Below are 25,007 nucleotides of genomic sequence, written 5' to 3' on the forward strand. Positions count from 1 at the left end.
ACTTCAGGAGTCATGAGCTGATACCCACGATATTCAATTAATATTTATGTGCAGCATTTGCGAGCGACGGAAAGTTCTTAAGATATAATACTGCGACCATCTGTTGGTGCGTCTATTGAAGTTACCTTACATTGACGTCAAGGATTGTTCGAACCCTGACACGTTCGGACGCAATACAATCGGCAGCTCATGGACGGCTCATCGCAAGACTGGTCGGTCAGATGGCTTCTGAAATCACTCAAAATCCTATCTGCAACTGGGATAAGCTGCATTGGGACTCTAGCGGTTATCCTATATTTTGCGCAGTCAGCGCTGATATACCCCAGCAGTTTTCCGGCTGGCAGTCGGACGGACGTACCAACACCAGATCGGTATAATATCCCGTATGAGGATGTTACATTGGAAACTGAGGATGGGGAGAAGATTAAGTTGTTTGTGATGAAGGTGGGTGGGTGGCTGTTCGGGATTCTATTATGCTGGAGCAATACTGTGCATGGTTGGATGCTGATTAGCACTTGTAGCAAACTGATCCAGAATTGCGAACTGATGGACAGACTGTCATAATATGCTGTGCCAATGCTGGTAATATGGTACTTACCACGACTAAAATCGTATGTAGGATTAACGTTGACGCGACATACTACAGGGTCATCGGCTACCGATCGCTTCGGCTTTCTACAAGATACTGCAGTATAACGTGTAAGTGATCGGAATACAAGAAACGCAATCCGGATGTCTGTTGCTCACTGATATTATGTCTGTAGAGTGTTGTTCTCCTACAGAGGGTATGCGTTGATTTATATTATCAGTTGGTTTGCTATATGCTAACTTGACGGACAGATACGGTCTTAGCACAGTAGGTCAACTAACCCCAGCGGGCACTCGATCTCTAACAATAGTACAGGGTAAACCAAGCGAAGCCGGTATAAAAATCGACTCTGAGACTGTGTTTGAGTACGTCAAAAAAGAGAAAGAATTACTAGATACGGACATAATTTTGTACGGTCAGAGTTTAGGTGGTGCCGTTGCAATATACTTGGCCGAGAAACATGAGGATGAGGTACGTTTCGGGGCCAGGTTAGCGAGTCGAAATTAACATTGACTAATGGTCGAAGATTGCAGGATTAATTATTGAAAACACGTTCCGCAGTATCCCGTCTTTAATCCCAAGGTACGTCTTCTCGATGTCGCGGGATAGGTTGCTAATGCATTCCATTCAGCGTCTTACCAGTCGCGCAATACTTTACATTCCTATGCCACCAAATTTGGCCCTCAGAACAACGTCTCTTGAAAATTAAGACACTTCCTATCCTGTTTCTCAGCGGCGAGAAGGACGAGATCGTGCCGCCTGTTCAAATGAAGGTCCTATATGAAATCTGTCGGAGTCCTCACAAAGTCTGGCGTCAATTCGCTAATGCGTATGTTACTTCCGCATGCTACTGATCGCACGGTGTGATAATGCTAATGATTCCGTAGGACTCATAATGAAACATATTTGAAAGACGGCTATTGGACCTCGATTATCGATTTCTCGAGTGATTTCATTGTGAAGAAGACGCAGTAGATGTAGAAACGAGAAAGAACATAGAGGCAGTTATGGCGTGTTGGACTAGGTACTGAGAAGTTATGGATTTTTTTGATGTAGACAGATTGGTATTGGTATTTTGCATCAATTACGATGACGGTTTTCTTTTATCGTCTGTCTTGCTAGAAAGCGTCACTTCCTACCGCTCTGAATTGCCGCTCAATAAGACTTGATGCAGGTACCGTAGTCAGCAGTGCCACGTTGCAATATGCAGTCGAATAAAGAAATGCCGCACCAAGGGGTTGTTAACAACTGGCTCTGGTGAACGCATTCTGCGTGCGGTTTCTACATACGTGGCCTCCGCCAGTTCACGCAACTTATTGCTCAAACCACGGTCAGTGACTGATGAGTATTCATTCGTCCTCAGATTCGAATTCGGCAGAAGAGCAGACCCAATTGCTGCCTGACTGTCCGATCGTCCTTCGATTCCCAGACGCACCGAAAGTCAAGGCGAGCGGCTCGCCCACGTGTGCCTTTCCAAATCAAGACTAGCTTACATTTGACATGGTTGCGAACGCAAGGACAACGACCACATCCGTAGTTCACTCGACTTAAGCCTTAGAATTCCGAGTACACTATCTATCGGCCAATTTAAAAATGGCAAGCCTAAAGTTCTGTACGGTGTGTGCGTCCAATCAGAACAGATCAATGGAAGCCCATCGGACGCTTCAATCCGCCGGTTATGAAGTATCGTCCTTCGGCACGGGATCAGCAGTACGATTACCAGGTCCTAGTATCGACCGTCCGAACATATACATGTTTGGTACTCCGTACAACGAGATTTATAATGAGCTACTCGCCAAGGATCAGAAACTGTACTCGTCGAACGGCGTGCTGAGCATGATTGACCGAAACCGCAAGATCAAGCGCGCCCCAGAACGATGGCAAGAGCAGAAGCAAATTTTCGATGTCATCATTACCTGCGAAGAGCGCTGTTTTGACGCCGTTTGCGACGATTTACTAAATCGCGGGGAGAATTACAATCGGATGGTGCATGTGATTAATGTGGATATTAAAGATAATCACGAGGAGGCAGCTATTGGTGGACAGGCGATTTTGAGACTTGCGGATTTATTGTCGGCGGCAGCCCATGAGGTGGAGGATGTGGATAATTTGGTACTCGATGTGTTGGTCAAGTGGCAGGAGGAGTATAAGAACTTTCCTGCTTTGCATGCGGTTTGTTATTTCTGATTTCAGCAAATAATTGGAGCAGATACGGCGTTCGGTATGACTTCATTTAGCTAGGCTTTGAATGATTATCATGTATTTTTCTTATTATCGTAACAGATATGACGTTTGAAGCCGAAGACATCCTTTGGATTAACATTTAACAAGGTGCTGTAATAGGGTAAACTTTTTGAAATCAAGCTTAATTTGTAGCTGGTTATCTAGCAGACGATCCTTGTGATATGTGTTGACTTATGGCCCACCATCGGCGAAGTAGATTTCGTAATAGTTCAATACTTGCATAGACATTCGATTCTTGGTCACATGCGGTTTATGAAGAAGGTCTTACCGTCTAGATCCACGTCGCATTTCTGTCGCATAGCCTCCGTGACCCAATTCCAACCTACGAAATTCTATTTTTTAGAAACTTAAAATAATTGTTCCGGGATTATTCTACAAACCAAGTTCTTTCACCGTCTTATTTTTATACAGACCACCGTTTTGCCAAAACGCGTGCAATTCAGGGTTAGGAAGCATATATTCATACTAAGTATTGCAGATAAACCTTTATATGCGGCAAACACTCACAACGGATGTATGTGTCTGACGACGTGCAGTTATTCACAACATCACTTCAGTCGTGCGTGTCTCAGCAGCCGAAATTGAACCATGCGAGTTTGGGCTGCGGGAGCATTTAATTATGGCGCTACACTCACGATTTGGATTAAACCATAATATCCAGTCATTCAGATTCGAGGGTTAGGTTATCCCTGTCATCGAAAACGTGGAGAATCAGTTCGCCTGAGATATATTTGCTTATTCTATGTAATGTGAATGTAGACGACCTTATGCCACATGAATCTAAATTAATTACGGTTCGATGACGATAAGTGGCTGGGTATTGCCCGTCTCCGCGTGTGAATGGGAAATATCGGACAATTGAATGCCAGGCACACATCGGGCGATATCGTATTGACCCTGTCGCCAATAGAAGGTTAACTCTCCGAAATACCGTGTATATCACGTGTACGTGTACAGAAGTACGCATAAATGTTCTAATGATTAGGTGGTAGTCGTTGTCAGGTCGTTTGCCGTTGACAGCCGAGTGCGGCGCTTGGGCACAAACTAGCCCACAGGCAGCAGGCAATAGAGATGGACATGATCACGAGCATAGTTTTTGCACGGTAATTTGCGGCGGAAGAGGATTGCGAAGTGAATTGGGTTGACTCAAGGTATCCGCACCAGCGGATGCGCCTTAGGGGGGGAAGGTTGGTGACAAAATCTTCACCGCGAAGTGGACAAGCAATTGCAAACAGCTTGAAGTCGATGCGTCACCTGTCTGTCATCTATATTGACGATGTTATATTATATATCGCAGCCCATATCATAAAGATTCGTACTCCAGTAGTAATTGACACTACCAGCCCTTTTTTTATCGCAGTCATGGAGCTCGATTAGCGAGTTATAGGGCAAACAAGAGTCAGGAATTGGTGGGCAGCTATGACGTCACGAAGGTGGGCGGCCAATGGCGAGTGACTCGTGCCTGGAGCTGATGGGAAGCCGCACAGAGCAAAAACACTTCGGCTCGTTCGCCGAGTCCCCTTCTAAATTTTTGCTGGATATCGCTCCTATCACACATCTGTATAACATAACTGCACCGCACAATGAGACAATCCGCAGTAGCAATTAGCAAGTAAGAATCTGTGGCGGTCACACGGATGCGCCCGACAGATAGGTAATAATAGTAAAAGTAACGGCACACGGTGATGCAAAGAAAAAACAAAAAAAAAGGAGTCATGTGGGTGCGGCGGCTGCAAAATTTTTGAAAGGGCCGATTTTCAGCCGAGTTGGCAGCTTACTATTCTGGTGCCATTCCACCGCCAGCTGTTGTCATCCCAGCTCGGCTACCGACGCACACTGCCTCCAGTTTTAACCTATTCTGGTGGAATTCACACCACGTCTAGGCGCGACGATTGTCCGTGTCCCCGTCCCCACCCCACCATTCGACCTCTAAGCTTATATGGCCATCCTCTCCAAACGACGTACTTTATAGGGCCCACAGCATCGTCTACCCTTCCACAATCCTCTCCAGGTTGTTCAAAGGCTTCGAATCATGTCTGCCGCTGACTTCTCGAATGCTGCAGACAGCACAACTCTCTCCACAATGCAGCGCATGCGTGAACAGACAGCCATCTTGGGCTCCATGAACAAGATCTTGGGTATATCTCTCTTTTCTTCTTCCCCCCCCCCACTTGAGCCCGATTAACCCTTTCTTGTCAAAATCTATCGGTATTCGATAATGCTAACATTGCTGATGCTCTAGTCGCGAATCGTGGTGAAATTCGTAGGTCTTCCGTCCGCCTACATCATATTTGTGATTATCTTGCTGACTAGTGCGCTCGTTGCATTTCGCTGATTAGCCATTCGTGTATGTCTATCTTAACCACTCCAATTCGTCCTGAATATGGTTCTAATTGTTTCAAGATTTTCCGTACCGCCCATGAACTTAGCATGCAGACCGTCGCCGTCTACTCCTATGAAGACCGTTTGTCCATGCACAGACAGAGTACGGTCATCACATCCACTAGAGACCATCAACAGCGCTAACGTACTTTAGAGGCTGACGAGGCCTATCCCATCGGAAAGCGGGGCCAGTACACGCCAGTTCAGGCGTATCTTCAAATGGACGAAATCATCAAGATCGCCAAGGAACACGATGTGTCCATGATCCATCCCGGTTACGGTTTCTTGTCCGAGAACTCCGAATTCGCACGCAAAGTCGAAGAGGCAGGCATCGCCTGGGTCGGTCCTCCCAACCACGTTATCGACGCTCTTGGCGACAAAGTGTCTGCTCGAACGATTGCTATGCAGAATAATGTCCCTGTCGTCCCAGGCACACCGGGTCCGGTTTCAGAACTATCCGAAGCCGAGGATTTCGTTAAGAAGTACGGCTTCCCAGTCATTATCAAGGCAGCCTTTGGTGGCGGTGGCCGTGGTATGCGTGTCGTCCGCGAGGGTGACGACATTAAGGACGCATTTTTGCGTGCCTCGTCTGAGGCCAAGGCTGCGTTCGGCAATGGCACTGTCTTCATCGAGCGATTTCTCGACCGGCCCAAGCACATTGAAGTCCAGCTTCTCGGTGATGCCGAAGGTAATGTTGTCCATTTCTTCGAGCGCGATTGCTCTGTCCAGCGCCGTCACCAGAAGGTCGTCGAAATTGCCCCTGCCAAGGATCTTCCCAAGTCGGTTCGGGATGCTATCCTTAAGGACGCAGTCAAGCTAGCTTCCTCCGTCAGATACCGCAATGCCGGTACAGCTGAGTTTTTGGTCGACAGTCAGAACAGACACTATTTCATTGAGATCAATCCCAGAATGTACGATTTCGCCTTTTTCACATCCTGTAGCACACGCTCTAACAACGTCACAGTCAGGTCGAGCACACGATTACTGAGGAAATCACTGGCATTGATATTGTTGCCGCTCAGATCCAGATCGCAGCTGGTGCGACGTTGGCCCAACTCGGTCTCACCCAGGACCACATCTCGTCTCGTGGTTTCGCCATCCAATGCCGTATCACTACCGAGGATCCTACCAAGAACTTCCAACCCGACACTGGCAAGATTGAAGTGTACAGGTCCGCTGGTGGCAATGGCGTTCGTCTCGACGGTGGTAACGGCTTTGCTGGCGCAATTATCACTCCTTTTTACGACTCTATGTTGGTAAAGTGTACTTGCTCTGGCTCTACCTACGAGATTGCCCGAAGGAAGATGCTCCGTGCCCTGATCGAGTTCCGTATCCGTGGTGTGAAGACGAACATTCCATTCTTACTTGCGCTCCTAACTCACGACACTTTCGTAGCCGGTAACTGCTGGACAACATTCATCGACGATACCCCGGAACTCTTCGACATGATGGTTTCCCAGAACCGAGCTCAGAAACTTCTTGCGTACCTCGGTGACCTCGCGGTCAATGGCAGTTCCATTAAGGGCCAAATCGGAGAACCCAAGCTCAAGACTCCGATCATCATGCCAGTCCTTCGGGACGCGTCTGGCAACCCACTTTCTACCATAGAGCCGTGCAAGAAGGGTTGGCGTAACATCTACCTCGAGAAGGGTCCCGAGGCATTTGCCAAAGCTGTGCGCGATTACAAAGGCACTCTTATAATGGACACGACCTGGCGTGATGCTCATCAGTCGCTGCTCGCTACCCGTGTCCGAACTGTCGACTTTGCCAATGTTGCCATCCCTACTTCCTATGCTTATTCCAATGCGTTCTCGCTTGAGTGCTGGGGTGGTGCAACCTTCGATGTCGCCATGCGATTCCTGTACGAAGACCCATGGGATCGACTTCGCAAGCTCCGCGCCCTTGTGCCCAACATTCCTTTCCAAATGCTTCTGCGTGGCGCGAACGGTGTGGCCTACTCCTCGTTGCCTGACAATGCCATTGATCACTTCTGCTTGCAAGCTAAGCAGAACGGTGTCGATATCTTCCGTGTTTTCGATGCGTTGAACGATCTGGAGCAGCTCAAGGTCGGCGTTGATGCAGCCCGCAAGGCTGGTGGTATCGTTGAGGCTACCATTTGCTACTCTGGCGATATGTTGAACCCGGAGAAGAAATACAATTTGGAATACTACCTAGACGTCGTTGACAAGATTGTCGCCATGGGCACGCACATCCTTGGTATCAAAGACATGGCTGGTACCATGAAGCCCCAGGCTGCTACGATCCTTATCGGTACCATTCGCAAAAAGTACCCAGACCTCCCGATCCACGTGCACACACACGACTCGGCTGGAACTGGTGTCGCGTCTATGGCGGCTGCTGCCGCAGCCGGCGCCGATGTTGTCGATGTTGCCACAAACTCCATGTCGGGGATGACCTCACAGCCATCCGTCATCGCCCTTCTTGCCACCCTCCAGGGCACTATCGACACTGGTCTCAATGTCGACCATATCCGCGAAATCGACTCATACTGGGCTCAGATTCGTCTTCTCTATTCCGTTTTCGAGGCCGATCTTAAGGGTCCCGATCCAGATGTGTACGTTCACGAGATTCCTGGTGGCCAGCTCACCAACTTGCTCTTCCAGGCGCAGCAGCTTGGCCTCGGCACTCAGTGGCTGGAAACCAAGCGTGCGTACGTCCAGGCCAACAAGTTGCTTGGCGATCTCGTCAAGGTTACGCCAACATCCAAGGTGGTCGGCGACTTGGCCCAGTTCATGGTGTCCAATAAGCTTTCTCCTGAGGACGTCGTCGAGCGTGCGCAGACTCTCGACTTCCCCGACTCGGTTCTCGATTTCTTCCAGGGTCTCATCGGTCAACCTTACGGCGGCTTCCCCGAGCCACTCCGCACTAACGCTCTCCGTGGCCGTCGCGAGAAGCTGATCGAGCGCCCTGGCAAGACGCTGCCGCCAATCAATTTCGCCGCCGTTCGCAAGGACTTGGAGAAGAAGTTTGGTGCGATCAAGGAGACCGATGTCGCGTCGTATGTCATGTACCCAAAAGTGTACGAGGACTACCAGAAGTTTGTCAAGAAGTTTGGTGATTTGAGCGTTCTTCCGACCAAATTCTTCCTCTGCCGACCTGAGATTGGTGAGGAATTCAATGTTGAGATCGAAATGGGCAAGGTCCTCATCCTCAAATTACTCGCCATCGGCCCACTTTCCACCCACACCGGCCAGCGCGAAGTTTTCTTTGAATTGAACGGTGAGATCCGACAAGTCACAGTCGATGACAAGCTGGCGTCCGTCGAGGCAGTCTCCCGACCAAAAGCTGACCCGAGCAACCCATCCCACGTCGGAGCTCCCATGTCCGGCGTCGTCATCGAGGTCCGTGTGAAAGACGGGTCGCTGGTCAAGAAAGGAGATCCTATCGCTGTTTTGAGCGCAATGAAAATGGAGATGGTTATCTCTGCTCAGGCTTCCGGCAAGGTCTCTGACGTTGTTGTGCGTGAGGGCGACTCGGTTGATGGATCCGATTTGATTTGCAAGATTGCCAAGGAAGATGCTTAAATGGCTATGCATATGTACTACGAGAAGACGAATGGAAGGTGATACTATATCTGTATTGGTACCGAGTGATGATGGGATCTGCTAGATTTGCGTGTTTCTATATATATATATATTTTGTTATGTTGCTGCACTTTTAATTGTATGTATTGTATCTAGGAATGTTAACATGATCATATATCGTCATGATATGAAAACGTTGCCAGTTACTAGTTCAAAAGAATTCAGGGAACCCAGCCGACAGTGACTCGGCTTATCGATGGCACGAATCAGCAGCTCTGGTGTCGATGATCCGTTGGGTAACTACATTATCGTGACATCATTGACCCATAATACGCGGCTATGGACGGCATGAAGTGTGCATACAATTAGCTAAAGTCTACAAAAGCGAAAAATATTGTTTGTCGGTAGGGTCACTTTGGATTCGGCATTCGCTGGGCGGGAGTTAGTGGCACCCCGGCCGCTTCGGAGGTGCATGCGAAGATGCCGCTACCAACTACGAAGACCAACATGTAAATATCACGGTTTCCTACTTGCAGACTGATTGCCGTAAATCTACTACAGTACGTTTATCTTATAGAGCCGGACGACGTGATGTGCTAGAGCGATTCAGCTGTCGAGATTTACCGTGTTGCTGTCGATCGAACAGTCCTTTGTGTTACAGGCTCGTGGTCGGCGGAACACCTTGCTTGAATGGGAATTAGTAAATGATACTGCCAGAGTATTTTGAAGGACGACACAATCGTTAGATCAAAACCCTCGTAACTTAAGAATATTAAAGTTATACGCAGAACGCCAGCCATGAACTTAACCCGATGACCCGGCGAACCGCGCTGCAACGCGGCTCGCAAATTCGAGGCAGCACTTGATGATGACGTCGGACTTTGGACGGGCCTGCAATCTTGATGATAATTCGTATATTCAATACAACACTCAATTACATTACTCGTCCGTCTGCAACGTTGGCCTGCATTTTAGCAATTAATTGTCAGCAACACTAGAGCTTAGGAGCAGGCGGAGTCAGTTCAAAATCGCACCTTATACATATAGCAGCGGCGACGTGCAGGGGGGGTATGAAGAGCAGCAAAGCCACTTGTAATTTCAGAACTTACCATGGCTACTACCGATATTGACGAGATTGCCGAGATCAAACGATATGAGGACTTTTCCACGATAGGTATGATGTACCTGAGTCGAATAGCACTATAGCTAGGTTCTAAATAACCGCGTCTAGATTGGGTACAAGATGCAGCGCGAGAACAATTACGACAGCGGGTCCGGCGCTCCCGGAGTCTAAGAATTTACGGCAGAAGCTGGCATGCGACAGTACTCGCTCATTTATGGGAACTATACGAATCTATACAAGGCTGGATTGTGGTCAGTTGCATTGGCGCGTCCATTGGTACGATTGCAGCCATGTTGAATATTATAACGGAGTGGTTGTCAGATATTAAGCTCGGATATTGCACAACGGCTTTTTATCTGAACGAGAGTTTTTGCTGTTCGGGTGCGGAGAACGGTGAGTATGGCCCAACACTTTGGTGGACCACCCGCTAATACCTAGTGCAGGATGTCCGGAATGGCATCACTGGTCATCATGGTCAATATTTAACTACCTCATTTTCGTCATTCTATCAGTATGCTTTGCAACAATGAGCGCTTTTCTCGTCAAATCCTACGCTCCGTACGCCGCAGGGTCAGGCATTTCCGAGATTAAATGCATCGTATCGGGTTTTGTCATGAAGGGATTTCTGGGAGGTTGGACGTTGCTGATCAAGTCACTCGGCTTGCCATTGGCAATAGCCTCAGGCTTGAGCGTTGGAAAGGAGGGGCCAAGTGTCCATTATGCCGTTTGCGCTGGAAATGTGATTGCAAGATGTTTCAGTAAATATCGACGAAATGCTAGTAAGTTGTTATTTCTAAAGTTGCCACGGAGATGTAAATTCTAACATGCTTAGGCAAAATGAGGGAAATACTGACGGCGTGCGCGGCTACCGGCGTCGCAGTTGCATTTGGCAGTCCTATTGGTGGCGTCATATTTTCTCTGGAGGTAATCGAATAAGTATATTAAGTGCGATGTCGCGGCTAACAAGAACCAGGAAATATCATCAAATCTTAGTTTGAAAACCATGTGGCGGAGCTATTTCTGTGCTCTTTTTGGAACTGCTGTACTAGCTGTAAGTATTCACGTGATTGGTCTACAATGATAAATACTGACGCTCTAGGCTATCAACCCCTTCCGCACAGGTCAGCTTGTCATGTTCCAGGTCCACTATGACCGGGATTGGCATTTCTTTGAAATCATCTTCTTTATAGTCCTTGGTGTTTTTGGTGGATTATACGGCATTTTTGTAAGCAAATGGAATCTAGTGGCACAGGCATTCCGTAAGAAACATCTTGGAAATTACGCGATTGAAGAGGCTGCGTGTCTTGCCGGAATCACAGCTATTATCTGCTACTTCAACAAGTTCTTAAAGATCGACATGACAGAGAGTATGGAGATTTTGTTTAAGGAATGCGAGGGTGGCGAGGATTACGATGGTCTATGCGAGCCCTCTACACGATCCCGTCAAATAGCGTCTTTGCTCTTTGCAACTGTCGTTCGTACACTTCTCGTCATCATTTCATACGGCAGTAAAGTTCCTGCAGGCATTTTCGTCCCGTCGATGGCCATTGGCGCCTCGTTTGGCCGGTTAGTTGGAATTATTGTTCAGGCTCTGCATGAGACTCATCCCGAATCGGCATTTTTCGCCGCGTGCTCCAAGGATGAGCCGTGCATTACGCCCGGAACGTATGCATTTCTGGGTGCAGGGGCCGCGCTTTGCGGAATCATGAATATCACAGTTTCCGTCGTCGTTATTATGTTTGAGCTAACCGGAGCTCTGACATACATCCTACCAACAATGATAGTCGTCGGTGTGACGAAGATTATTAATGAGAAATTTGGAAAGGGCGGGATTGCGGACCAAGCAATCTTTTTCAATGGGTTCCCCTTCTTGGATAATAAAGAGGAGCACGTGTTTGGCGTTAACGTGTCGGATGCGATGATTGAGAGCGTTTCGGTGCTTCCTTCATATGGCATGACGCTTGGCGAGGTGGAAGAAGTTTTGAAGCGGGCGAATTATGGTGGCTTCCCCGTTGTGGAAGACACGCGATCGATGATGTTGTCTGGATATATCGGCCGTACGGAACTGCAGTATGCCATCGAGCGCGCTAAGCGGAGTAACCCCCTACAGTCTACCGCAAAATGCTTCTTCACCACGCCAGACCAACGGCCGCTACACCCTGCATCAGTATCGGCAGTTACTGGAAACGCGGCAGCTGGGGGTAGCAATGGGACGAGTGATAGTTATGGCAATTCAGCTTTGGTGAGCTCCGGAAATGACAGCTCCTATGATTTGCCGGTGGGATTGACGACAATGAAAATGGCAAGAAGCGCATCACCACAACCGGCCCCGTTACGGATTGATATTCCCGGCGATCAAGGTGAAGCGCCGGATCTCATGCCGTCTGTTGTTATAGGGAGTCAAGCCTCGGCGGGTGGAATGCCAGTTGAACATCAAGGAGCAATGCATGTCGACTTTTCGCAGTTCATTGATATTACCCCAATCAGCGTTAACCCCAATTTCCCGCTGGAGACAGTAATGGAGCTGTTCAAGAAATTGGGGCCGAGTGTTATCCTGATTGAGTATCATGGTCGGTTGTGTGGGCTTATAACGCCGAAGGACCTGCTGAAGTATCAGTTTAACAAACATTAGTTAAGCTGGGTGTCTTCGATTGATGTATATAATATTTGGAATTGGAATGGATAAAGACCTTTATTTATCGCGGAATTTTTGTGTCCTACGGGCCGGTACTCTCGCAGCAGGTCGCCAATGCAGTCTCGCATTAATACATCCCATGAACCCAAAGAAAGTAACAATCTAGAATAACTATAGAAATATTCTCTATGTATTTGAAATCACTGTATCTATACCGACATTTAGTCCTTTATTCTACAAAGCCTCGACGTTCTTGTTCTCTATCGCGCTCTCAAGTGTGACGGCGCCACTGACAATAGCCTTGATCTTATCGTGGATATCGGTATAAGTATGGAACACATGGTACGGAATACCCTCGCGCTCGCAGTACGTGATCAGGTCCCGTCCGACCTTTGCAAATAACAGATCAGTTTCCTGGGCCGCCGACAAATCCGAAACTCCGTCGCCGGCATAAAAGAGAACCGGTCGCTCCTCCTTCGGCAACGCGGCGTACGGCTTAATGGCCCGAGACTTGTCATGCCCGAATCCAGATTCGTCGCGGTAGACAATGTCCCACGAGCCATCGTCATTGACCTTGACGTCGTTCGCGACAATCTCGATATTATTCGCCGCGTCCTCGCCGACAAGCTTGACTAGGAGTGCGTGAATGATCGGCTTCATACCGCTCGAAACCACGATAACAGGAATTCCGGATTCCTTGGCCCACTTGTAGAAATCTGCGAAACCAGGGTCGAGCTGAATGTCTGGTCTATCGTTAATTCCCCCGCTTCCTATCCCATTCACAGGTCAAAAATTACATACGCTCTTTCAGGTACTCGATGCACTCTGGGAATGGCTTGTGGACGGAGTCTAACATGTCCCGGAACGCATCCCTTTGGAGGAATTAGTTCAACTAGCATGCTTAAAATGACGAGATCAGCACAAACCTGAATGTCGATCTGCCCTCGAGAACTTCTATGTTGAGCTCGCGCCGTCGCTTCTCCCCGAACCCAATGTTGTCGGTCATGAAATCATTGCTGTCCTACAATTGTACACGATTTAGACTCTGTCTCTCTATTGCAAATCCCGGGCCAGCCAGCTGATACTAGCGAATTTGACTGGCTCAATTCGCTCTAATGTCGCCAATGTATATGAAACAGGACAAGACCTATCGTACCTGGAGTGTAACAGTTCCGTCCCAGTCAGTGAAGACTATAGCTTTAACAGTAGGAGCAATCAGCATTTTGCCGTTAGTTATTCTAGTTTAATCAATTGCAGTGGTTATGTCGTTGAAAGAATCCGGGGCGTGCACGGCCGATCTGATGGCGTCTCCTTTGTATCAGATGGCGTCTCGGAGAGACAAGAGTCCCTGAGCCGCTAGGCCGGGTAAGCCCAGGGAAAGGGCCCACAGTTGCCACACAAGATTTATCATGGAGTGTTTTGTAACTGTGCTGTTAATAATAAATGCAAATTTATCATTTTATTAAAAAATCAGAGTAAATTGCCAGATCTTCCATTGAATCGTGAATTCTGACCGGATTCGTTTGTTTCTTTTTAAATTGATGGGACACTATTGTCGACAGTGGCGGAGGCGATCGTGACACTGATGGCCAACTCAAGGCTTCTCAGCCTTTTAATCACAAACCCGCGCTCACTCACGCAGTATCTGGCTCTGTTTCGGCCCTGTCGGCCCTGCGGCTGGCAGCGTTGCCAAGCTCTATGTCTTGCCAGTGCACTGGCAATACCGCTTTAAGAATACATGTTCAATGTCACTTTCCGAGATACTCTTTCTTGGTCTGTGGGATTCTATAAATTTGGTTGGTTCACGATGTAGTAAATATTTTTGGCGCTTGGAAGTGAACAACAATGAGGGTGTTGTGGTGATCCGTTGATCTTTCTTCTTGTGCCAGTTGGGCTCAAATTTTTTCTTTCCAGGCCTAGTGATGCGAACGTTTGGCTTTGAAGAGCTTGAACCAGAGACAGCATAAGCAGAATTGACTGAACCTGTTGTCAAGGTCTGCCGCTTTAATCTGAAATGTGTCAACACAGAGAACATCTTATCAATCATGTCCTTTTCAGTTACCAAAGATGGCAACGCATCATTATAGAAAGGTGTCAACGAGCGAGCAAACACTTCCATGAACATTGCAGGATCAATATCCACTTTTGCCACCTTAAGTTGATCTCTGAGATGCATCATGTAATGAAAGTGCTTTTCCAATGTCATGCCTTCTTTCATCGTTGCCGTGTACAGCTTGCACATGAGCTGTGGCTTATGTGCTGCCCAGATTAGAGAAAACTCATGTTCAAGATAGCTCCAGACATCTTTAGCTTTCTCATATTCAAAAAATATTTTTTATACGCGCTGTCCATGTTGACCAACAGCGCGGCCCCGGCATTTTCATTTTCCAATTTTTCCTCAGCTGACATCTCTGTGACAGACTTCTCATATGAAAGCGCTTCTGTCAGACGTAGAGTCCGCAGGTGTATATGCATGTCTTGTTTCCATGCTAGAGAGTTTCCCTCTCCATGCAACTTTGCAAAGTCACCATAGTAACTTGACTTTGATACGAATGACATTGTCGAAAACTGGTTTCCCGGAAAACCACGGTGATACTCGGGGTGCCTGGTCGTCAGACAAGGACACCGATGGGCAGCGAACGGATCTTGGTCTTCATGAATGATGCGCGAAGCGCAAGGCCTGTGACTGCCCATTTCGGAAGACGCTATTAATGCGCTTTCGAATATTTCGCGGGCACATGATGCGCTCACAGTGGATTCTGAAGTCGGCAGGGTTTCTATGCCGCACTGCGGTGGTCGCTTTCTTCCCATGCCATATATGGTTTGACATACAGAAAACGGGAGTTTGGGAGACGCGTTATTGCCGGATTTAGGACGGAGGAGGAAGATTCTGTTGCGGTCATGTACTGCTGTGTGAAGTGGAAACACGTTCTGGACAAGCCGTATAAACGGAAAAAAATACTCAGTACAGCAACATAATAAACGCGATGCTGCTTCCTGCTGTCAACGCATTGAAGATCCAACTGTCACGATTGTGCCTATTGCACCGTTATATACCGTGTCTGAATATGCTGGGTCATGCGAGCTGTCATGTATTGGTTGAATAAACTCGTGGAAAGCGCAGGGCGTGGGTATGCGGGTTCTCGGAATACGTATCGCTCAGAGGACTGTCTCTATTGCATAATTAGGGCTGTTGGCGATATTGACGATACGATATCGGCAGACTTCCAGTTAGACGATTGCCGATTGACGGTAGAAATCGTCAGCACCTGAGTTTGCCGATACGATATCGGCAATATTCTGATACATTGAATTCTTAGGTTTTTTGTGGTCAGCGTGCGAGTTTTCAAACAATAGTCCCTATCCAGCATTTGTGACAATTGTTGAGTACTACTGTTAAACTAAAAAATAAAAGAAATTTATTATAAAAATAAAATAAAAATAATGAATGCTAACGCAAAGATCAACGTTGGAAATGTTCACGGGCTATGTACACTACAGGCAAGGAACCGAAAAAGACGCCAGTAGCCAAGCGGACGCATGTTGACACTGTATAACCAGACTGAGACGAACAATAACTCGTAAATCACCCAGATGGGTCACCATCAAATGCCGGAAAAACAGACTGAACGAACACGAAGGCACATTGGAACGCACCCACGCTGCCCTGGGCCCCTACCACTTGAAACCGTCGCGAATGAACATCAGCATTCTTATGGTATCGCCCTTCAACGAATGTCTGCGGGTACCTAAGACATCCCTCGCTGTGCTTAACAGCCGCTCTACAGCAACTTCAGAGGCAGGGATCGCCAGATAATCCCTGGCTGCTGCTGCCATCTGTGGATACTCGTCCTTGTGTATCCGCCACCAATTACAGAGCCAATTTTGACCTGTGGCATATGCAACACTGATCGGAGGGGTCTCGAAGTACCTATCAATATCCGAGACAAGAGACTGATCTCCCAGTTGCAGCTTCTTCAGCATTCTAGATCCCACATCACTATGCTCCGTAGAATACTGTTGTGGTGCAGTTGAATAATGCTCCGCACAGCTAGTCCCATATCTTTGATGGAGGTTCGTGCGGATAGTTTCCAAAATCATGGTGCCTGCATTGCCATCTTGTAATTCCCGCGAGATTAACTTGCCTTTGACTCTGGGATCCAAGACAAATGCAGAGTAATATGTGTCGCAGTCGTCCATTATGGAATAGTACTTTTCGTACTTCTTCATGCCCATCTTTACGGCGGTTGCAATGTCTTGATCCAGTCTTGTGAAGTCACCATTGCGTTCACTCGCGTCATCGAGCAATTCGTGTAGTTCATAGTAAATGGGGACGGCAAGACTGATTTGTGGATTCCGTTTCGAAACGAAGGACGTAAACTCATTGAACTTGTTGAATACTAGGTGGATCTGCTCGAGACGCGACCAATCTTCAACAGTAAAGGGTGGAAGTTCCTTCTGAAGATCTACGAACTTATTTATTTGTTGTTTCGATTTCAAGCCATCATCGCTCATTCGGAATGTTGAATTCCATCTGGTAGCAAAACGACGGCTTACTGCTTACACGCTGCTTACTGCTTACACGCTCTGTTGATCCGTGTCACACGTTTCTGGATGATGACGAATAAATGAATCTGGATGAGTTAATGATGCCAACGGCACAAGACTTTTCCGTTTTGGTAGGTGAGCCCGAGCCCAATTTGTACGGGCCACTTCCAATTATCGGTGACGATATCGTATCGGCAGTCGTCAAATTACGACGATATCGTATCGGCAGACTTCCAGTTAGACGATGCCGATTGACGATATATATCGGCAGACCTTAAGTTAGACGAAGGCGATTGACGATATGGAAAAATAGTGCCGATATCGTATCGTCAACAGCCCTATGCATAATAGACACAATTATATTCACATGGCCGCAAATGTAGAAATCCCGCAATGCGTAGTAATCATGAATTTGGCTTTCAGAGCTGGTATATGACGCGAGACGTGTGCCCAAATTTCTGGCTGCAGTTGGGAGCAGGCGCCCCCGTGCTAAAGCGAGCGCGCATGCTACGCGTTTGGGAAGCATATTGGACCCCATGTCACTTCAGCACTGCAAGGATTGGCGTCCACTGAAGCAAGCTCTTCCTCACTCCACTACGCCGTTTCTGCATTTGCGATCGCAATGACCAGCGCCGACAAGGAGCTGCTAAACGATCTCCCGGCCGAGATCGCGCCAATAAATGGCACGAAGAGCAACTCTGGCAAGAAAAAAGCAAAGTCCAAGGGCGAGGAAGGATTAACTCCGAGTTCTCTCACACTGCCACCAACCGGACAGGCATCGTTGCCTCTTGCGCGCGTGAAGCGAATAATCAAGCTAGACGAGGATGTGCGCGCGTGTTCGAATAGCGCTGCTTTTGCGGTTACTGTCGCGACTGTAGGTAGTGTTGGGTAGAAGTGGGGTATTCCGGCCGGCTAACTTGTGTTCAGGAGATGTTTATCCAGTATATGTGCGAGCAAGGATTACATATGTCACGAACCGAACGAAGGAAGACATTGCATTATAAGGATTTGGGTAAGTTCGAAGGTTCATCCTGGATAAGATGGGCGCTAACTAGGTATAGCCAGCGCTGTACACAAATTAGACGAACTGGAGTTCTTATCAGGCAAGCATAACTTCTCTACTTTCCAATGATTTCAATTCGCTGACATTGTATAGACGTCATCCCACGGACAGTTCCTCTACACAAAGTTCTCAAAGACAGAAGGGCACGAGCCGAAGCCGAGGGCCAGATAGATCCAATGTCAGATATCGACCCCGCCACAATCGCCGACGCAGATAGCACCGTTCCAATTGCAGACACGCAACGTACGACTGCTCACGAATCCACACCAGCGTCGGTTCCTATCTTAGAAAAGGGCCAGATGACGTTAGTAGTTCCAATACAATCTGCGCCGGTTCACTCGGAAGCCCGACCGCCGGTTGCGGTGGTCCTTCCTCCCGACCCTATGGATGAGGACTAGGCTGTCGTGACTATGCGTGATTAAAATATAGATTATATCCACGTTTCAATTATTATATTAACGACAATCTGGGAAGTTATGACGACTGTACAATAGGATGGGACTTTGGATCTTGACAGATGGCGGCTGGCCATCATTGAGCTAAATCACGAGTGTACATGTATGCAAAGGGGGCTGTATGTGATATCTGAGCGCTGGATATATAATGAATGCATTTATCACCTTATTGCAGCAGCAACAGTGAATGTGGCCCACTAGGTAGACCTGCGAAAAGTAATTTGTTCACGATGTGCTAAATGAGCAAAAACCAGAATTATCATAAATTTATATCTCGAATCGCAATTAATAGTTAACGCGTTGCCTCTACATCTAGGAATGACGGGCATAATTAATCGTACGTCTATGTGGAGTGTCAGTTGGGAATAAGTCTAAATACGAAACTAGCCCGCGCCGGCGGAAGCGTTTGGGTGTGGTCAAAGGCTTCGGGCCCGCCAGCCAATGAGAGCGCCCTGAATCCGGTTCTGCACTCAACCTACCGTCGGGCTGTCGAACACAACCACTTTCTCGAGAATCACAACCATCCCCACACTACCACTTCACTGCACTCCTACAATGGCGTCTCGATCAATCGTTAGGACGACGAAGAGTGTGCTTGCCTCGCGCCTCGGATGCCCGGCAATTACCCGACCAGCGTCCCGATCGGTCGCTGCTTTCGGTAGGTCCATTTTTCATGTCGAAAGAGCTTTCGGACAACGGAACGAATTTGCAACGCGTAGGACATACCGAGTCTGCTTTTGAAAATATCAGTGTGATTCAGGATAGCGACAAATTATGCTGGCTTAGCTATCACGGCAAAGTGAGGAGAGGTGGACGTGTATCTGTGGTTTTCAGGGAAGATTCGGTTGTCAGCGTCTACGTGCTTGCATTACTCCAAAATAATTAAATATTCGGAAAGGACGGAGCTATACAGATACAGGCCATCGGCACTCATTATTTTCGCTCGGTGTCGGCTGGCAAGCGTTTATGATCTGCGCAGTTTTTTGCAGACAAAAAGCGTAATGGAGATAGCATGAACATATACTCGTCCGGAGGCTCGATGACGGCTCACGCTCGTACGAATATGCTAACAGAAAGTAGACCAGAAGCGATTGTCGTCCAACTTCTACACTACAGACAACACATACAAAGTTCCTGACTTTAGCCACTACGTGAAAGACGGCAAGGGCGACGACAACTCACGAGTGTACTCGTACTTCATGATCGGCTCGCTCGGATTGCTGAGCGCTGCAGGTGCGAAGGCGACCGTCCAAGATTTCTTGTCCAACATGGCCGCGTCTGCCGACGTTTTGGCCTTGGCCAAGGTCGAGGTCGATCTGGCCAGCATTCCTGAGGGCAAGAACGTTATCATCAAGTGGCGCGGCAAGCCCGTGTTCATCCGTCATCGAACTGTGCACGAGATAGAGGAGGCTCGGTCGGTCGACATGAAGGTCCTGCGTGATCCGCAGACGGATGAGGACCGTGTCCAGAAGGCCGAGTGGCTTGTCATGTTGGGTGTCTGTACCCACCTCGGCTGTGTCCCCATTGGCGAGTCTGGCGACTTCGGTGGTTGGTTCTGCCCCTGCCACGGTTCGCACTACGATATCTGTAAGCTATTATATGAACGTCGTCCAATGCCTCCGTCGGATCACTAACTTTGATATTAGCCGGCCGTATCCGAAAGGGCCCTGCTCCATTGAACTTAGAAGTTCCGGAGTACGAGTTCGCGACCGAGGACCAGCTCATTATTGGTTAGACAACTCTCACATTACTAATAACCCTTCAGAATAAATATATGGCCACCAGCGATGGATTGAATTATGATGGAGCACAGGAAAACTTTGTGCAAGAATTGTGAAATTTGGGATACTTTTGACGATTGAAAATTTGTCTTGTTGCTTCTATGTATTTGTTTTATATAGAACTTGATTGTGCCCTTTAATTGAACGGTGATTCAATTCATTGAAATTTCCTGCCACAGTCACGGCCGCAAGTTGTTTGCTGCTGTGTAGTTTGTGCGTTCCCGGTTAGACCTAACTGTCGAGTTCAATAGTCTCGATCATTCGTAATGTCATTACGTGCCATTGTTTCTCTACAAGCGAGTCAAGGCGACACGGTTTGAGTATACAACTACATACATGCCACAACTCCGTCGCGACTAGCTGTAGCCACCAATGACTGATATGAATGGGTTGTAATACAATTGTATCGGGTGTCATTGCGTCATCCGGTTTGTATGCGATTAGTCGACTTCATGATGTTCGCCAGCCTCCATTGCACAATTACACGGTCACGGATCTAATTGCCAGGCGCGGAACCCATGTTTTTAAGCTGGGGAACAACAGGGGATGCATCAGCTAAAGCTGCATTGTACCATTGATTAGCTGAACATCTTGTCATTACAAAATTTAGACACATAAAACCAAAGATCCATGGAAACAAGTATCCGATAACCGTATGTTTGAAACTATGTTGAAAAAAAATTCTTTCCGCCCGATCTCACATATCTATTTCTGCTTCAATATAACCTCTCCAAGCATTCTCTTGAATCCGCTCTTATCCAACGTCACGACATTGACGTTCGTTTTCGCAACAACGGTCGCAGCCCGCGGCGCATCGTTAAGCAGGGCCAATTCACCGAAATAATCTCCTTTGCCAAGTTCCGTGACTTTACCTTCTCCTTCTTTGTAAACGTCTGCTTCGCCGTCCTCGATAAGATAGAAATGCTCGCCAACATCGCCTTCTTTGATGATGACATCCCCGGCGCTGAACTCCAAAGCTTTCAACGCATCCGCGATCTTGGCACGTTCCCAGTCGGTCAGGGATGTCAACACCGGGACCTCCCGTAAAAAGTGCTCATACATGGCCCGCTTCGAGGCCGTGCGCTCCATCAGGATCCGCCGGAACGTAGTGCCGTCGAGGACCCACAACACACACGGCGATGTCGAAATCACAGTCGCGGCTCGCGGCGAATTATACATGAGCGCAAGCTCACCGAACGAGCTTCCTGGTCCGCTTGACGAAACTTTGTTGCCGTTGATATAGTAGTCGACCGTTCCGGACTCGATCACATAGAACTTCTCTCCCTCGTCGCCCTGTTGTATGATTGTCACGTTCGCCGCGATCCGCTTCTCCTCAAGCACGTTTAATATCGTCTGCAGTGCTTCGGCGTCGAGGCCCCTAAACAAGAAATTCTGGGCAATAATCCGATTCAGGCGCGCGTTCTGTTCCGGGGTCTTGACAACCGTCCGCGGACGCCATCCATTGCTGAATGTTCCAGGCGACAGGCTCTCGCCGCTGACCGAAGTGCGTCGGTTTTTGTTGAAGTTGACGGGGAAATGTGCGTCATGGCCATGTGTATGTAGCGACGGGAGCGACCGGAGATCGGATGGGGCATTTTCGTCTGTGGGATGCGATGGTGATGTCGTCAGATCGGACTCGACGCCGACGGTAGTAGTAGATGGCGGGGCAGGTGCAGAGGACGATGCAGAGAGCGGAGTGTCGGGCGATTGCGAAGCAGAATCATCTGCGTGCGGCGAGTCGGTTGTGCCGCTAGATTGCTGGAACGAGAAGAGAGGCGAGAAGACGGGGGGTGCATGTGCGGGCGAGGTCATGGTTGTCAGTGACGGCACTGCTGGTGAGTAGCTGGTCACGCAGCAAATTCGCGGGGTCCTCTCAAAGCAGAGGTGCTAATCGACGGTAGTTATCAGTGCAATGACAGGTACTGTACGATTGGCTGGAATGAGGTTAAAGTCTGGAGTGATGGTGGACAGGATAGCGGTTTGAGAGAGTGACGATCCACGCAATCGTTTCGGCGGAGTGCGAACTGGCCAAGGCGGGGGCGCCATTCTGTGATCCAATGTGATCCAATGTGATCCAATCTCACACCATCGCTTGCCCTGGTCGTCGTCTGTAGCTATCTTAACGAGTCAACTACTTAACGATGCTTTAAAAAGATATATTCACTGCTTCGGACAACATCTAATCGCCTTGCTATTGATATCAAGGCGAAACTCCCTACTTGATCAAGTTGCCTTGTTATGGGTCGGTAGGACCAACCCTCGCCAATTTCACTATGGTCAGAGTCACCAAGCCGTAGCTTGCTCTACCCTGCATCTCCATGCCTGCGTCCCCGATTTAAGGTCATCAGTCAATCTTGATCTCCGTTCTTCGGATGGGTCTACAGAATGAGCTGGGATGTTGTTTAGTGTGAACAGAGCATGTTCCTGAACATTAGCCTTGGTTGTACCTACAAGTCTACAACTCAAATGCAAGGCAGATTAGTCTTTGTTCCGCTGCACCAAAAGCACACTGACTGAACCGACTTCAACAACCCGGGCACTAGTTATTAGAACCAGCGCGTCAATGTGAAATCTGCACAGTTCTATAATCAATCCCGCCGCACGGTACGTTTATCTGTATCAAGTATGAACTAAATTCCACTTTTGGTCGGCTGGTCAAAGAAAATGGCCCGTAAACTTTTTAGCCCTGGTTGTCTCTTCCGGTTGAGCTGGGCAGACGTGCCGCTTCGTGCCTTGTCTTCAAGTTTGTTAGCTCAAATGCTCATTCTGCTGCCCAAGTTTGTAGATCCAATGATCCCATATTCTAACGAAATGAGGTACAGCATGGCATCGTACAAGCTCTTACTTGGAATCACGACGGACACGGGCATGCACGATGCTATCGTCGCATTCGTTGTAAAATCAGAAAATATCCAATGATAGCAAGTGTCAATTATGACTAGTACTCAACTGTCCAAAACACGCCCCTATATACCAATTCTGAAGATATGTAACAATATCGCGCCAACCTATACAACCTATACTATACAATCAAAATAGCAGAAACCCGATCAAACCAACCCGCGCCATTACCATACCCATATTCCAAACCATGTCCCATACTAATCTGAACAAACTGCACCGCAATAGTTTAAGCTATTACCACCCATATCTGATCACATCATCAAACTGGCAGTGACAATAGTAATAACCCCGACAACCAACACCACCCAGCCCTGTTGCGTGCGCTTATCAGGAGGCGAAAACATAGGGGGATCGATCAGTACGTCGTAATCGCGCTGGCAGTCGCTATCGCTAAGCCGCTCGCCATCGTCTCCGATTACCGACTTGTCACGGCATGGACCTCGATCGTGCTCTAGCGCTGCTGGGGAAGGAGAGGACCGTAACGCTGTTCTCTCGCGATACCGGGGCCACGCTTTTGATGGCTTGTTGCTTCGACTACTACGTCGTGACAGCGTAGGCCCCGCGGGCTCGTCAGTATCGTCCGCATCCAAAGAAGAAGGTTCAGCCTGTCGCAATGTGGGATGAATCGGTTGCTTCAGCTCCAGCCTGTCCTGCATGAATGAGAGCGGCGGCGTGGCTAGGGCGGACGAGGCGGGAGGCGCCGGAGTACCTGATATTGGCATGATATCAACAGCTCTCGAGGACAGCGGGACTGCAAAGCGTTAGCAGGACGCAGATCAGCTGATTCCAACAGAATTTGATGGAAATCAGTAACAACACCGACTGGTTTACAAATCGGCCGACGTTGAATAAAAAAGAAGCCACATACTCATAGGTCCGGTAAACAGAAATAGGACGATCATGGATGAAATGAAGGCGCAGGACGCAAATACTTGGGATGGCCGCCCGGAACCTGACGGCTGTGTGTCGCGATGTGAGGCATGGTCTCGTCTTGAAGACGATAATAAGGAAGTCATCATACTACCGAGCGACTGAATGAAGATATATAACAAGATAGAGGGTTATCGCATGCAGATATTCGGTATGATTTGCCTGACTGAATCGATCAATGTGAAGCGGAAGGAGTGGAAGGAGGAGCAGCTATGCTGGCAGACATTATTATTATAGCACGTGGAGGATTTCGCCGGCACCAGCCACAGTTAGCTTTGGCAGTGGCTTGTTTTCGCCTTGCCGACCGCATCCGGCCACAGTGGACAATGGCGCTATGCGCCGCGCGTGACTCAGCACCGCCTCCGCATACGTCGGTGGCGCTGGCAAATGTTTCCGAGTACGAGCCCGAGTGCGATCGGGTTGTTCGGAATTCAAAACTACATGGGATCCATATTTGCTCTCTCTCTTTATCCTTGTCATACTCAGTTTCCTTCATCAATTGGTTCTGCGGGTTGCTGTTTATCGTTATGTGTAACTTACTTTCATTCAATAACTTATAACTTACCGGTTTTGCATGTTTTTATTTCATATGTTTCAAGCAACTATTGCTGTAACACTGCAATATATATAAGCGTTTCCAGCGGAGAAACATCGTAATTATGCCAATACCCAACTTCAATAGCGTCTATTGCAAATTGTATATGTATATCCTAACAAATCAAATACAATAAAGGCTGCAAAAAATCTATCCAAGCAAACACCGAAAAAACCACAACTTTTTGCGTTAAATAACCTCCATATGGTGGGA

The 25,007-nt window shown here is 48.1% G+C and overlaps 9 protein-coding genes across 9 annotated transcripts; 6 read left to right on the forward strand and 3 right to left on the reverse strand.

Annotated features, from left to right (window-relative positions):
* The first annotated feature begins 13 nt into the window (after positions 1–13).
* Positions 14–1,993, forward strand: POJ06DRAFT_254230 (Alpha/Beta hydrolase protein). Its single transcript, XM_056187744.1, has 9 exons — positions 14–444; positions 522–590; positions 647–699; positions 765–785; positions 841–856; positions 905–1,060; positions 1,116–1,171; positions 1,221–1,418; positions 1,477–1,993. The coding sequence occupies exons 1-9, from the start codon at positions 190–192 to the stop codon at positions 1,562–1,564; spliced, it is 912 nt and encodes a 303-aa protein (XP_056043140.1). The 5' UTR covers positions 14–189; the 3' UTR covers positions 1,565–1,993.
* POJ06DRAFT_254235 (RNA polymerase II subunit A) lies at positions 1,994–3,097 on the forward strand. Its single transcript, XM_056187745.1, has one exon. The coding sequence runs from the start codon at positions 2,183–2,185 to the stop codon at positions 2,774–2,776; it is 594 nt and encodes a 197-aa protein (XP_056043141.1). The 5' UTR covers positions 1,994–2,182; the 3' UTR covers positions 2,777–3,097.
* A 1,581-nt stretch (positions 3,098–4,678) lies between these two features.
* Positions 4,679–9,049, forward strand: POJ06DRAFT_254238 (carbamoyl-phosphate synthase L chain, ATP binding domain-containing protein). Its single transcript, XM_056187746.1, has 6 exons — positions 4,679–4,971; positions 5,076–5,096; positions 5,173–5,180; positions 5,237–5,318; positions 5,370–6,126; positions 6,180–9,049. Exons 1-6 carry the CDS (start codon positions 4,866–4,868, stop codon positions 8,758–8,760), a joined length of 3,555 nt encoding a protein of 1,184 aa, XP_056043142.1. The 5' UTR covers positions 4,679–4,865; the 3' UTR covers positions 8,761–9,049.
* An 821-nt stretch (positions 9,050–9,870) lies between these two features.
* On the forward strand, positions 9,871–12,515 carry POJ06DRAFT_268575 (chloride channel; the record flags this gene model as incomplete). The annotated part of the gene is made up of 6 exons (XM_056189320.1): positions 9,871–9,934; positions 9,992–10,276; positions 10,327–10,662; positions 10,716–10,807; positions 10,857–10,934; positions 10,983–12,515. The coding sequence occupies 6 exons, from the start codon at positions 9,871–9,873 to the stop codon at positions 12,513–12,515; spliced, it is 2,388 nt and encodes a 795-aa protein (XP_056043143.1).
* A 118-nt stretch (positions 12,516–12,633) lies between these two features.
* POJ06DRAFT_115020 (HAD-like domain-containing protein) lies at positions 12,634–13,842 on the reverse strand. Its single transcript, XM_056184143.1, has 4 exons — positions 13,675–13,842; positions 13,445–13,539; positions 13,320–13,390; positions 12,634–13,261 (listed from the first exon to the last, which is right to left on the reverse strand). The coding sequence occupies exons 1-4, from the start codon at positions 13,738–13,740 to the stop codon at positions 12,753–12,755; spliced, it is 741 nt and encodes a 246-aa protein (XP_056043144.1). The 5' UTR covers positions 13,741–13,842; the 3' UTR covers positions 12,634–12,752.
* Positions 13,843–17,517: 3,675 nt separating this feature from the next.
* On the forward strand, positions 17,518–18,948 carry POJ06DRAFT_254252 (histone-fold-containing protein). The gene is made up of 4 exons (XM_056187747.1): positions 17,518–17,940; positions 17,994–18,078; positions 18,128–18,169; positions 18,223–18,948. The coding sequence occupies exons 1-4, from the start codon at positions 17,689–17,691 to the stop codon at positions 18,525–18,527; spliced, it is 684 nt and encodes a 227-aa protein (XP_056043145.1). The 5' UTR covers positions 17,518–17,688; the 3' UTR covers positions 18,528–18,948.
* A 73-nt stretch (positions 18,949–19,021) lies between these two features.
* On the forward strand, positions 19,022–20,531 carry POJ06DRAFT_254254 (Rieske [2Fe-2S] iron-sulfur domain-containing protein). The gene is made up of 3 exons (XM_056187748.1): positions 19,022–19,242; positions 19,665–20,171; positions 20,231–20,531. The coding sequence occupies exons 1-3, from the start codon at positions 19,140–19,142 to the stop codon at positions 20,317–20,319; spliced, it is 699 nt and encodes a 232-aa protein (XP_056043146.1). The 5' UTR covers positions 19,022–19,139; the 3' UTR covers positions 20,320–20,531.
* Positions 20,532–20,895: 364 nt separating this feature from the next.
* On the reverse strand, positions 20,896–22,359 carry POJ06DRAFT_254257 (cyclic nucleotide-binding-like protein). The gene has a single exon (XM_056187749.1). It carries the CDS (start codon positions 22,175–22,177, stop codon positions 21,071–21,073), a length of 1,107 nt encoding a protein of 368 aa, XP_056043147.1. The 5' UTR covers positions 22,178–22,359; the 3' UTR covers positions 20,896–21,070.
* Positions 22,360–23,402: 1,043 nt separating this feature from the next.
* On the reverse strand, positions 23,403–24,481 carry POJ06DRAFT_115137 (uncharacterized protein). Its single transcript, XM_056184144.1, has 2 exons — positions 24,138–24,481; positions 23,403–24,020 (listed from the first exon to the last, which is right to left on the reverse strand). Exons 1-2 carry the CDS (start codon positions 24,286–24,288, stop codon positions 23,521–23,523), a joined length of 651 nt encoding a protein of 216 aa, XP_056043148.1. The 5' UTR covers positions 24,289–24,481; the 3' UTR covers positions 23,403–23,520.
* Between the last annotated feature and the right edge of the window lie 526 nt (positions 24,482–25,007).

Source organism: Lipomyces tetrasporus, assembly GCF_029532465.1.
Source record: "Lipomyces tetrasporus strain NRRL Y-64009 chromosome Unknown POJ06scaffold_6, whole genome shotgun sequence".
Classification (NCBI taxonomy): Eukaryota; Fungi; Ascomycota; class Lipomycetes; order Lipomycetales; family Lipomycetaceae; genus Lipomyces; species Lipomyces tetrasporus.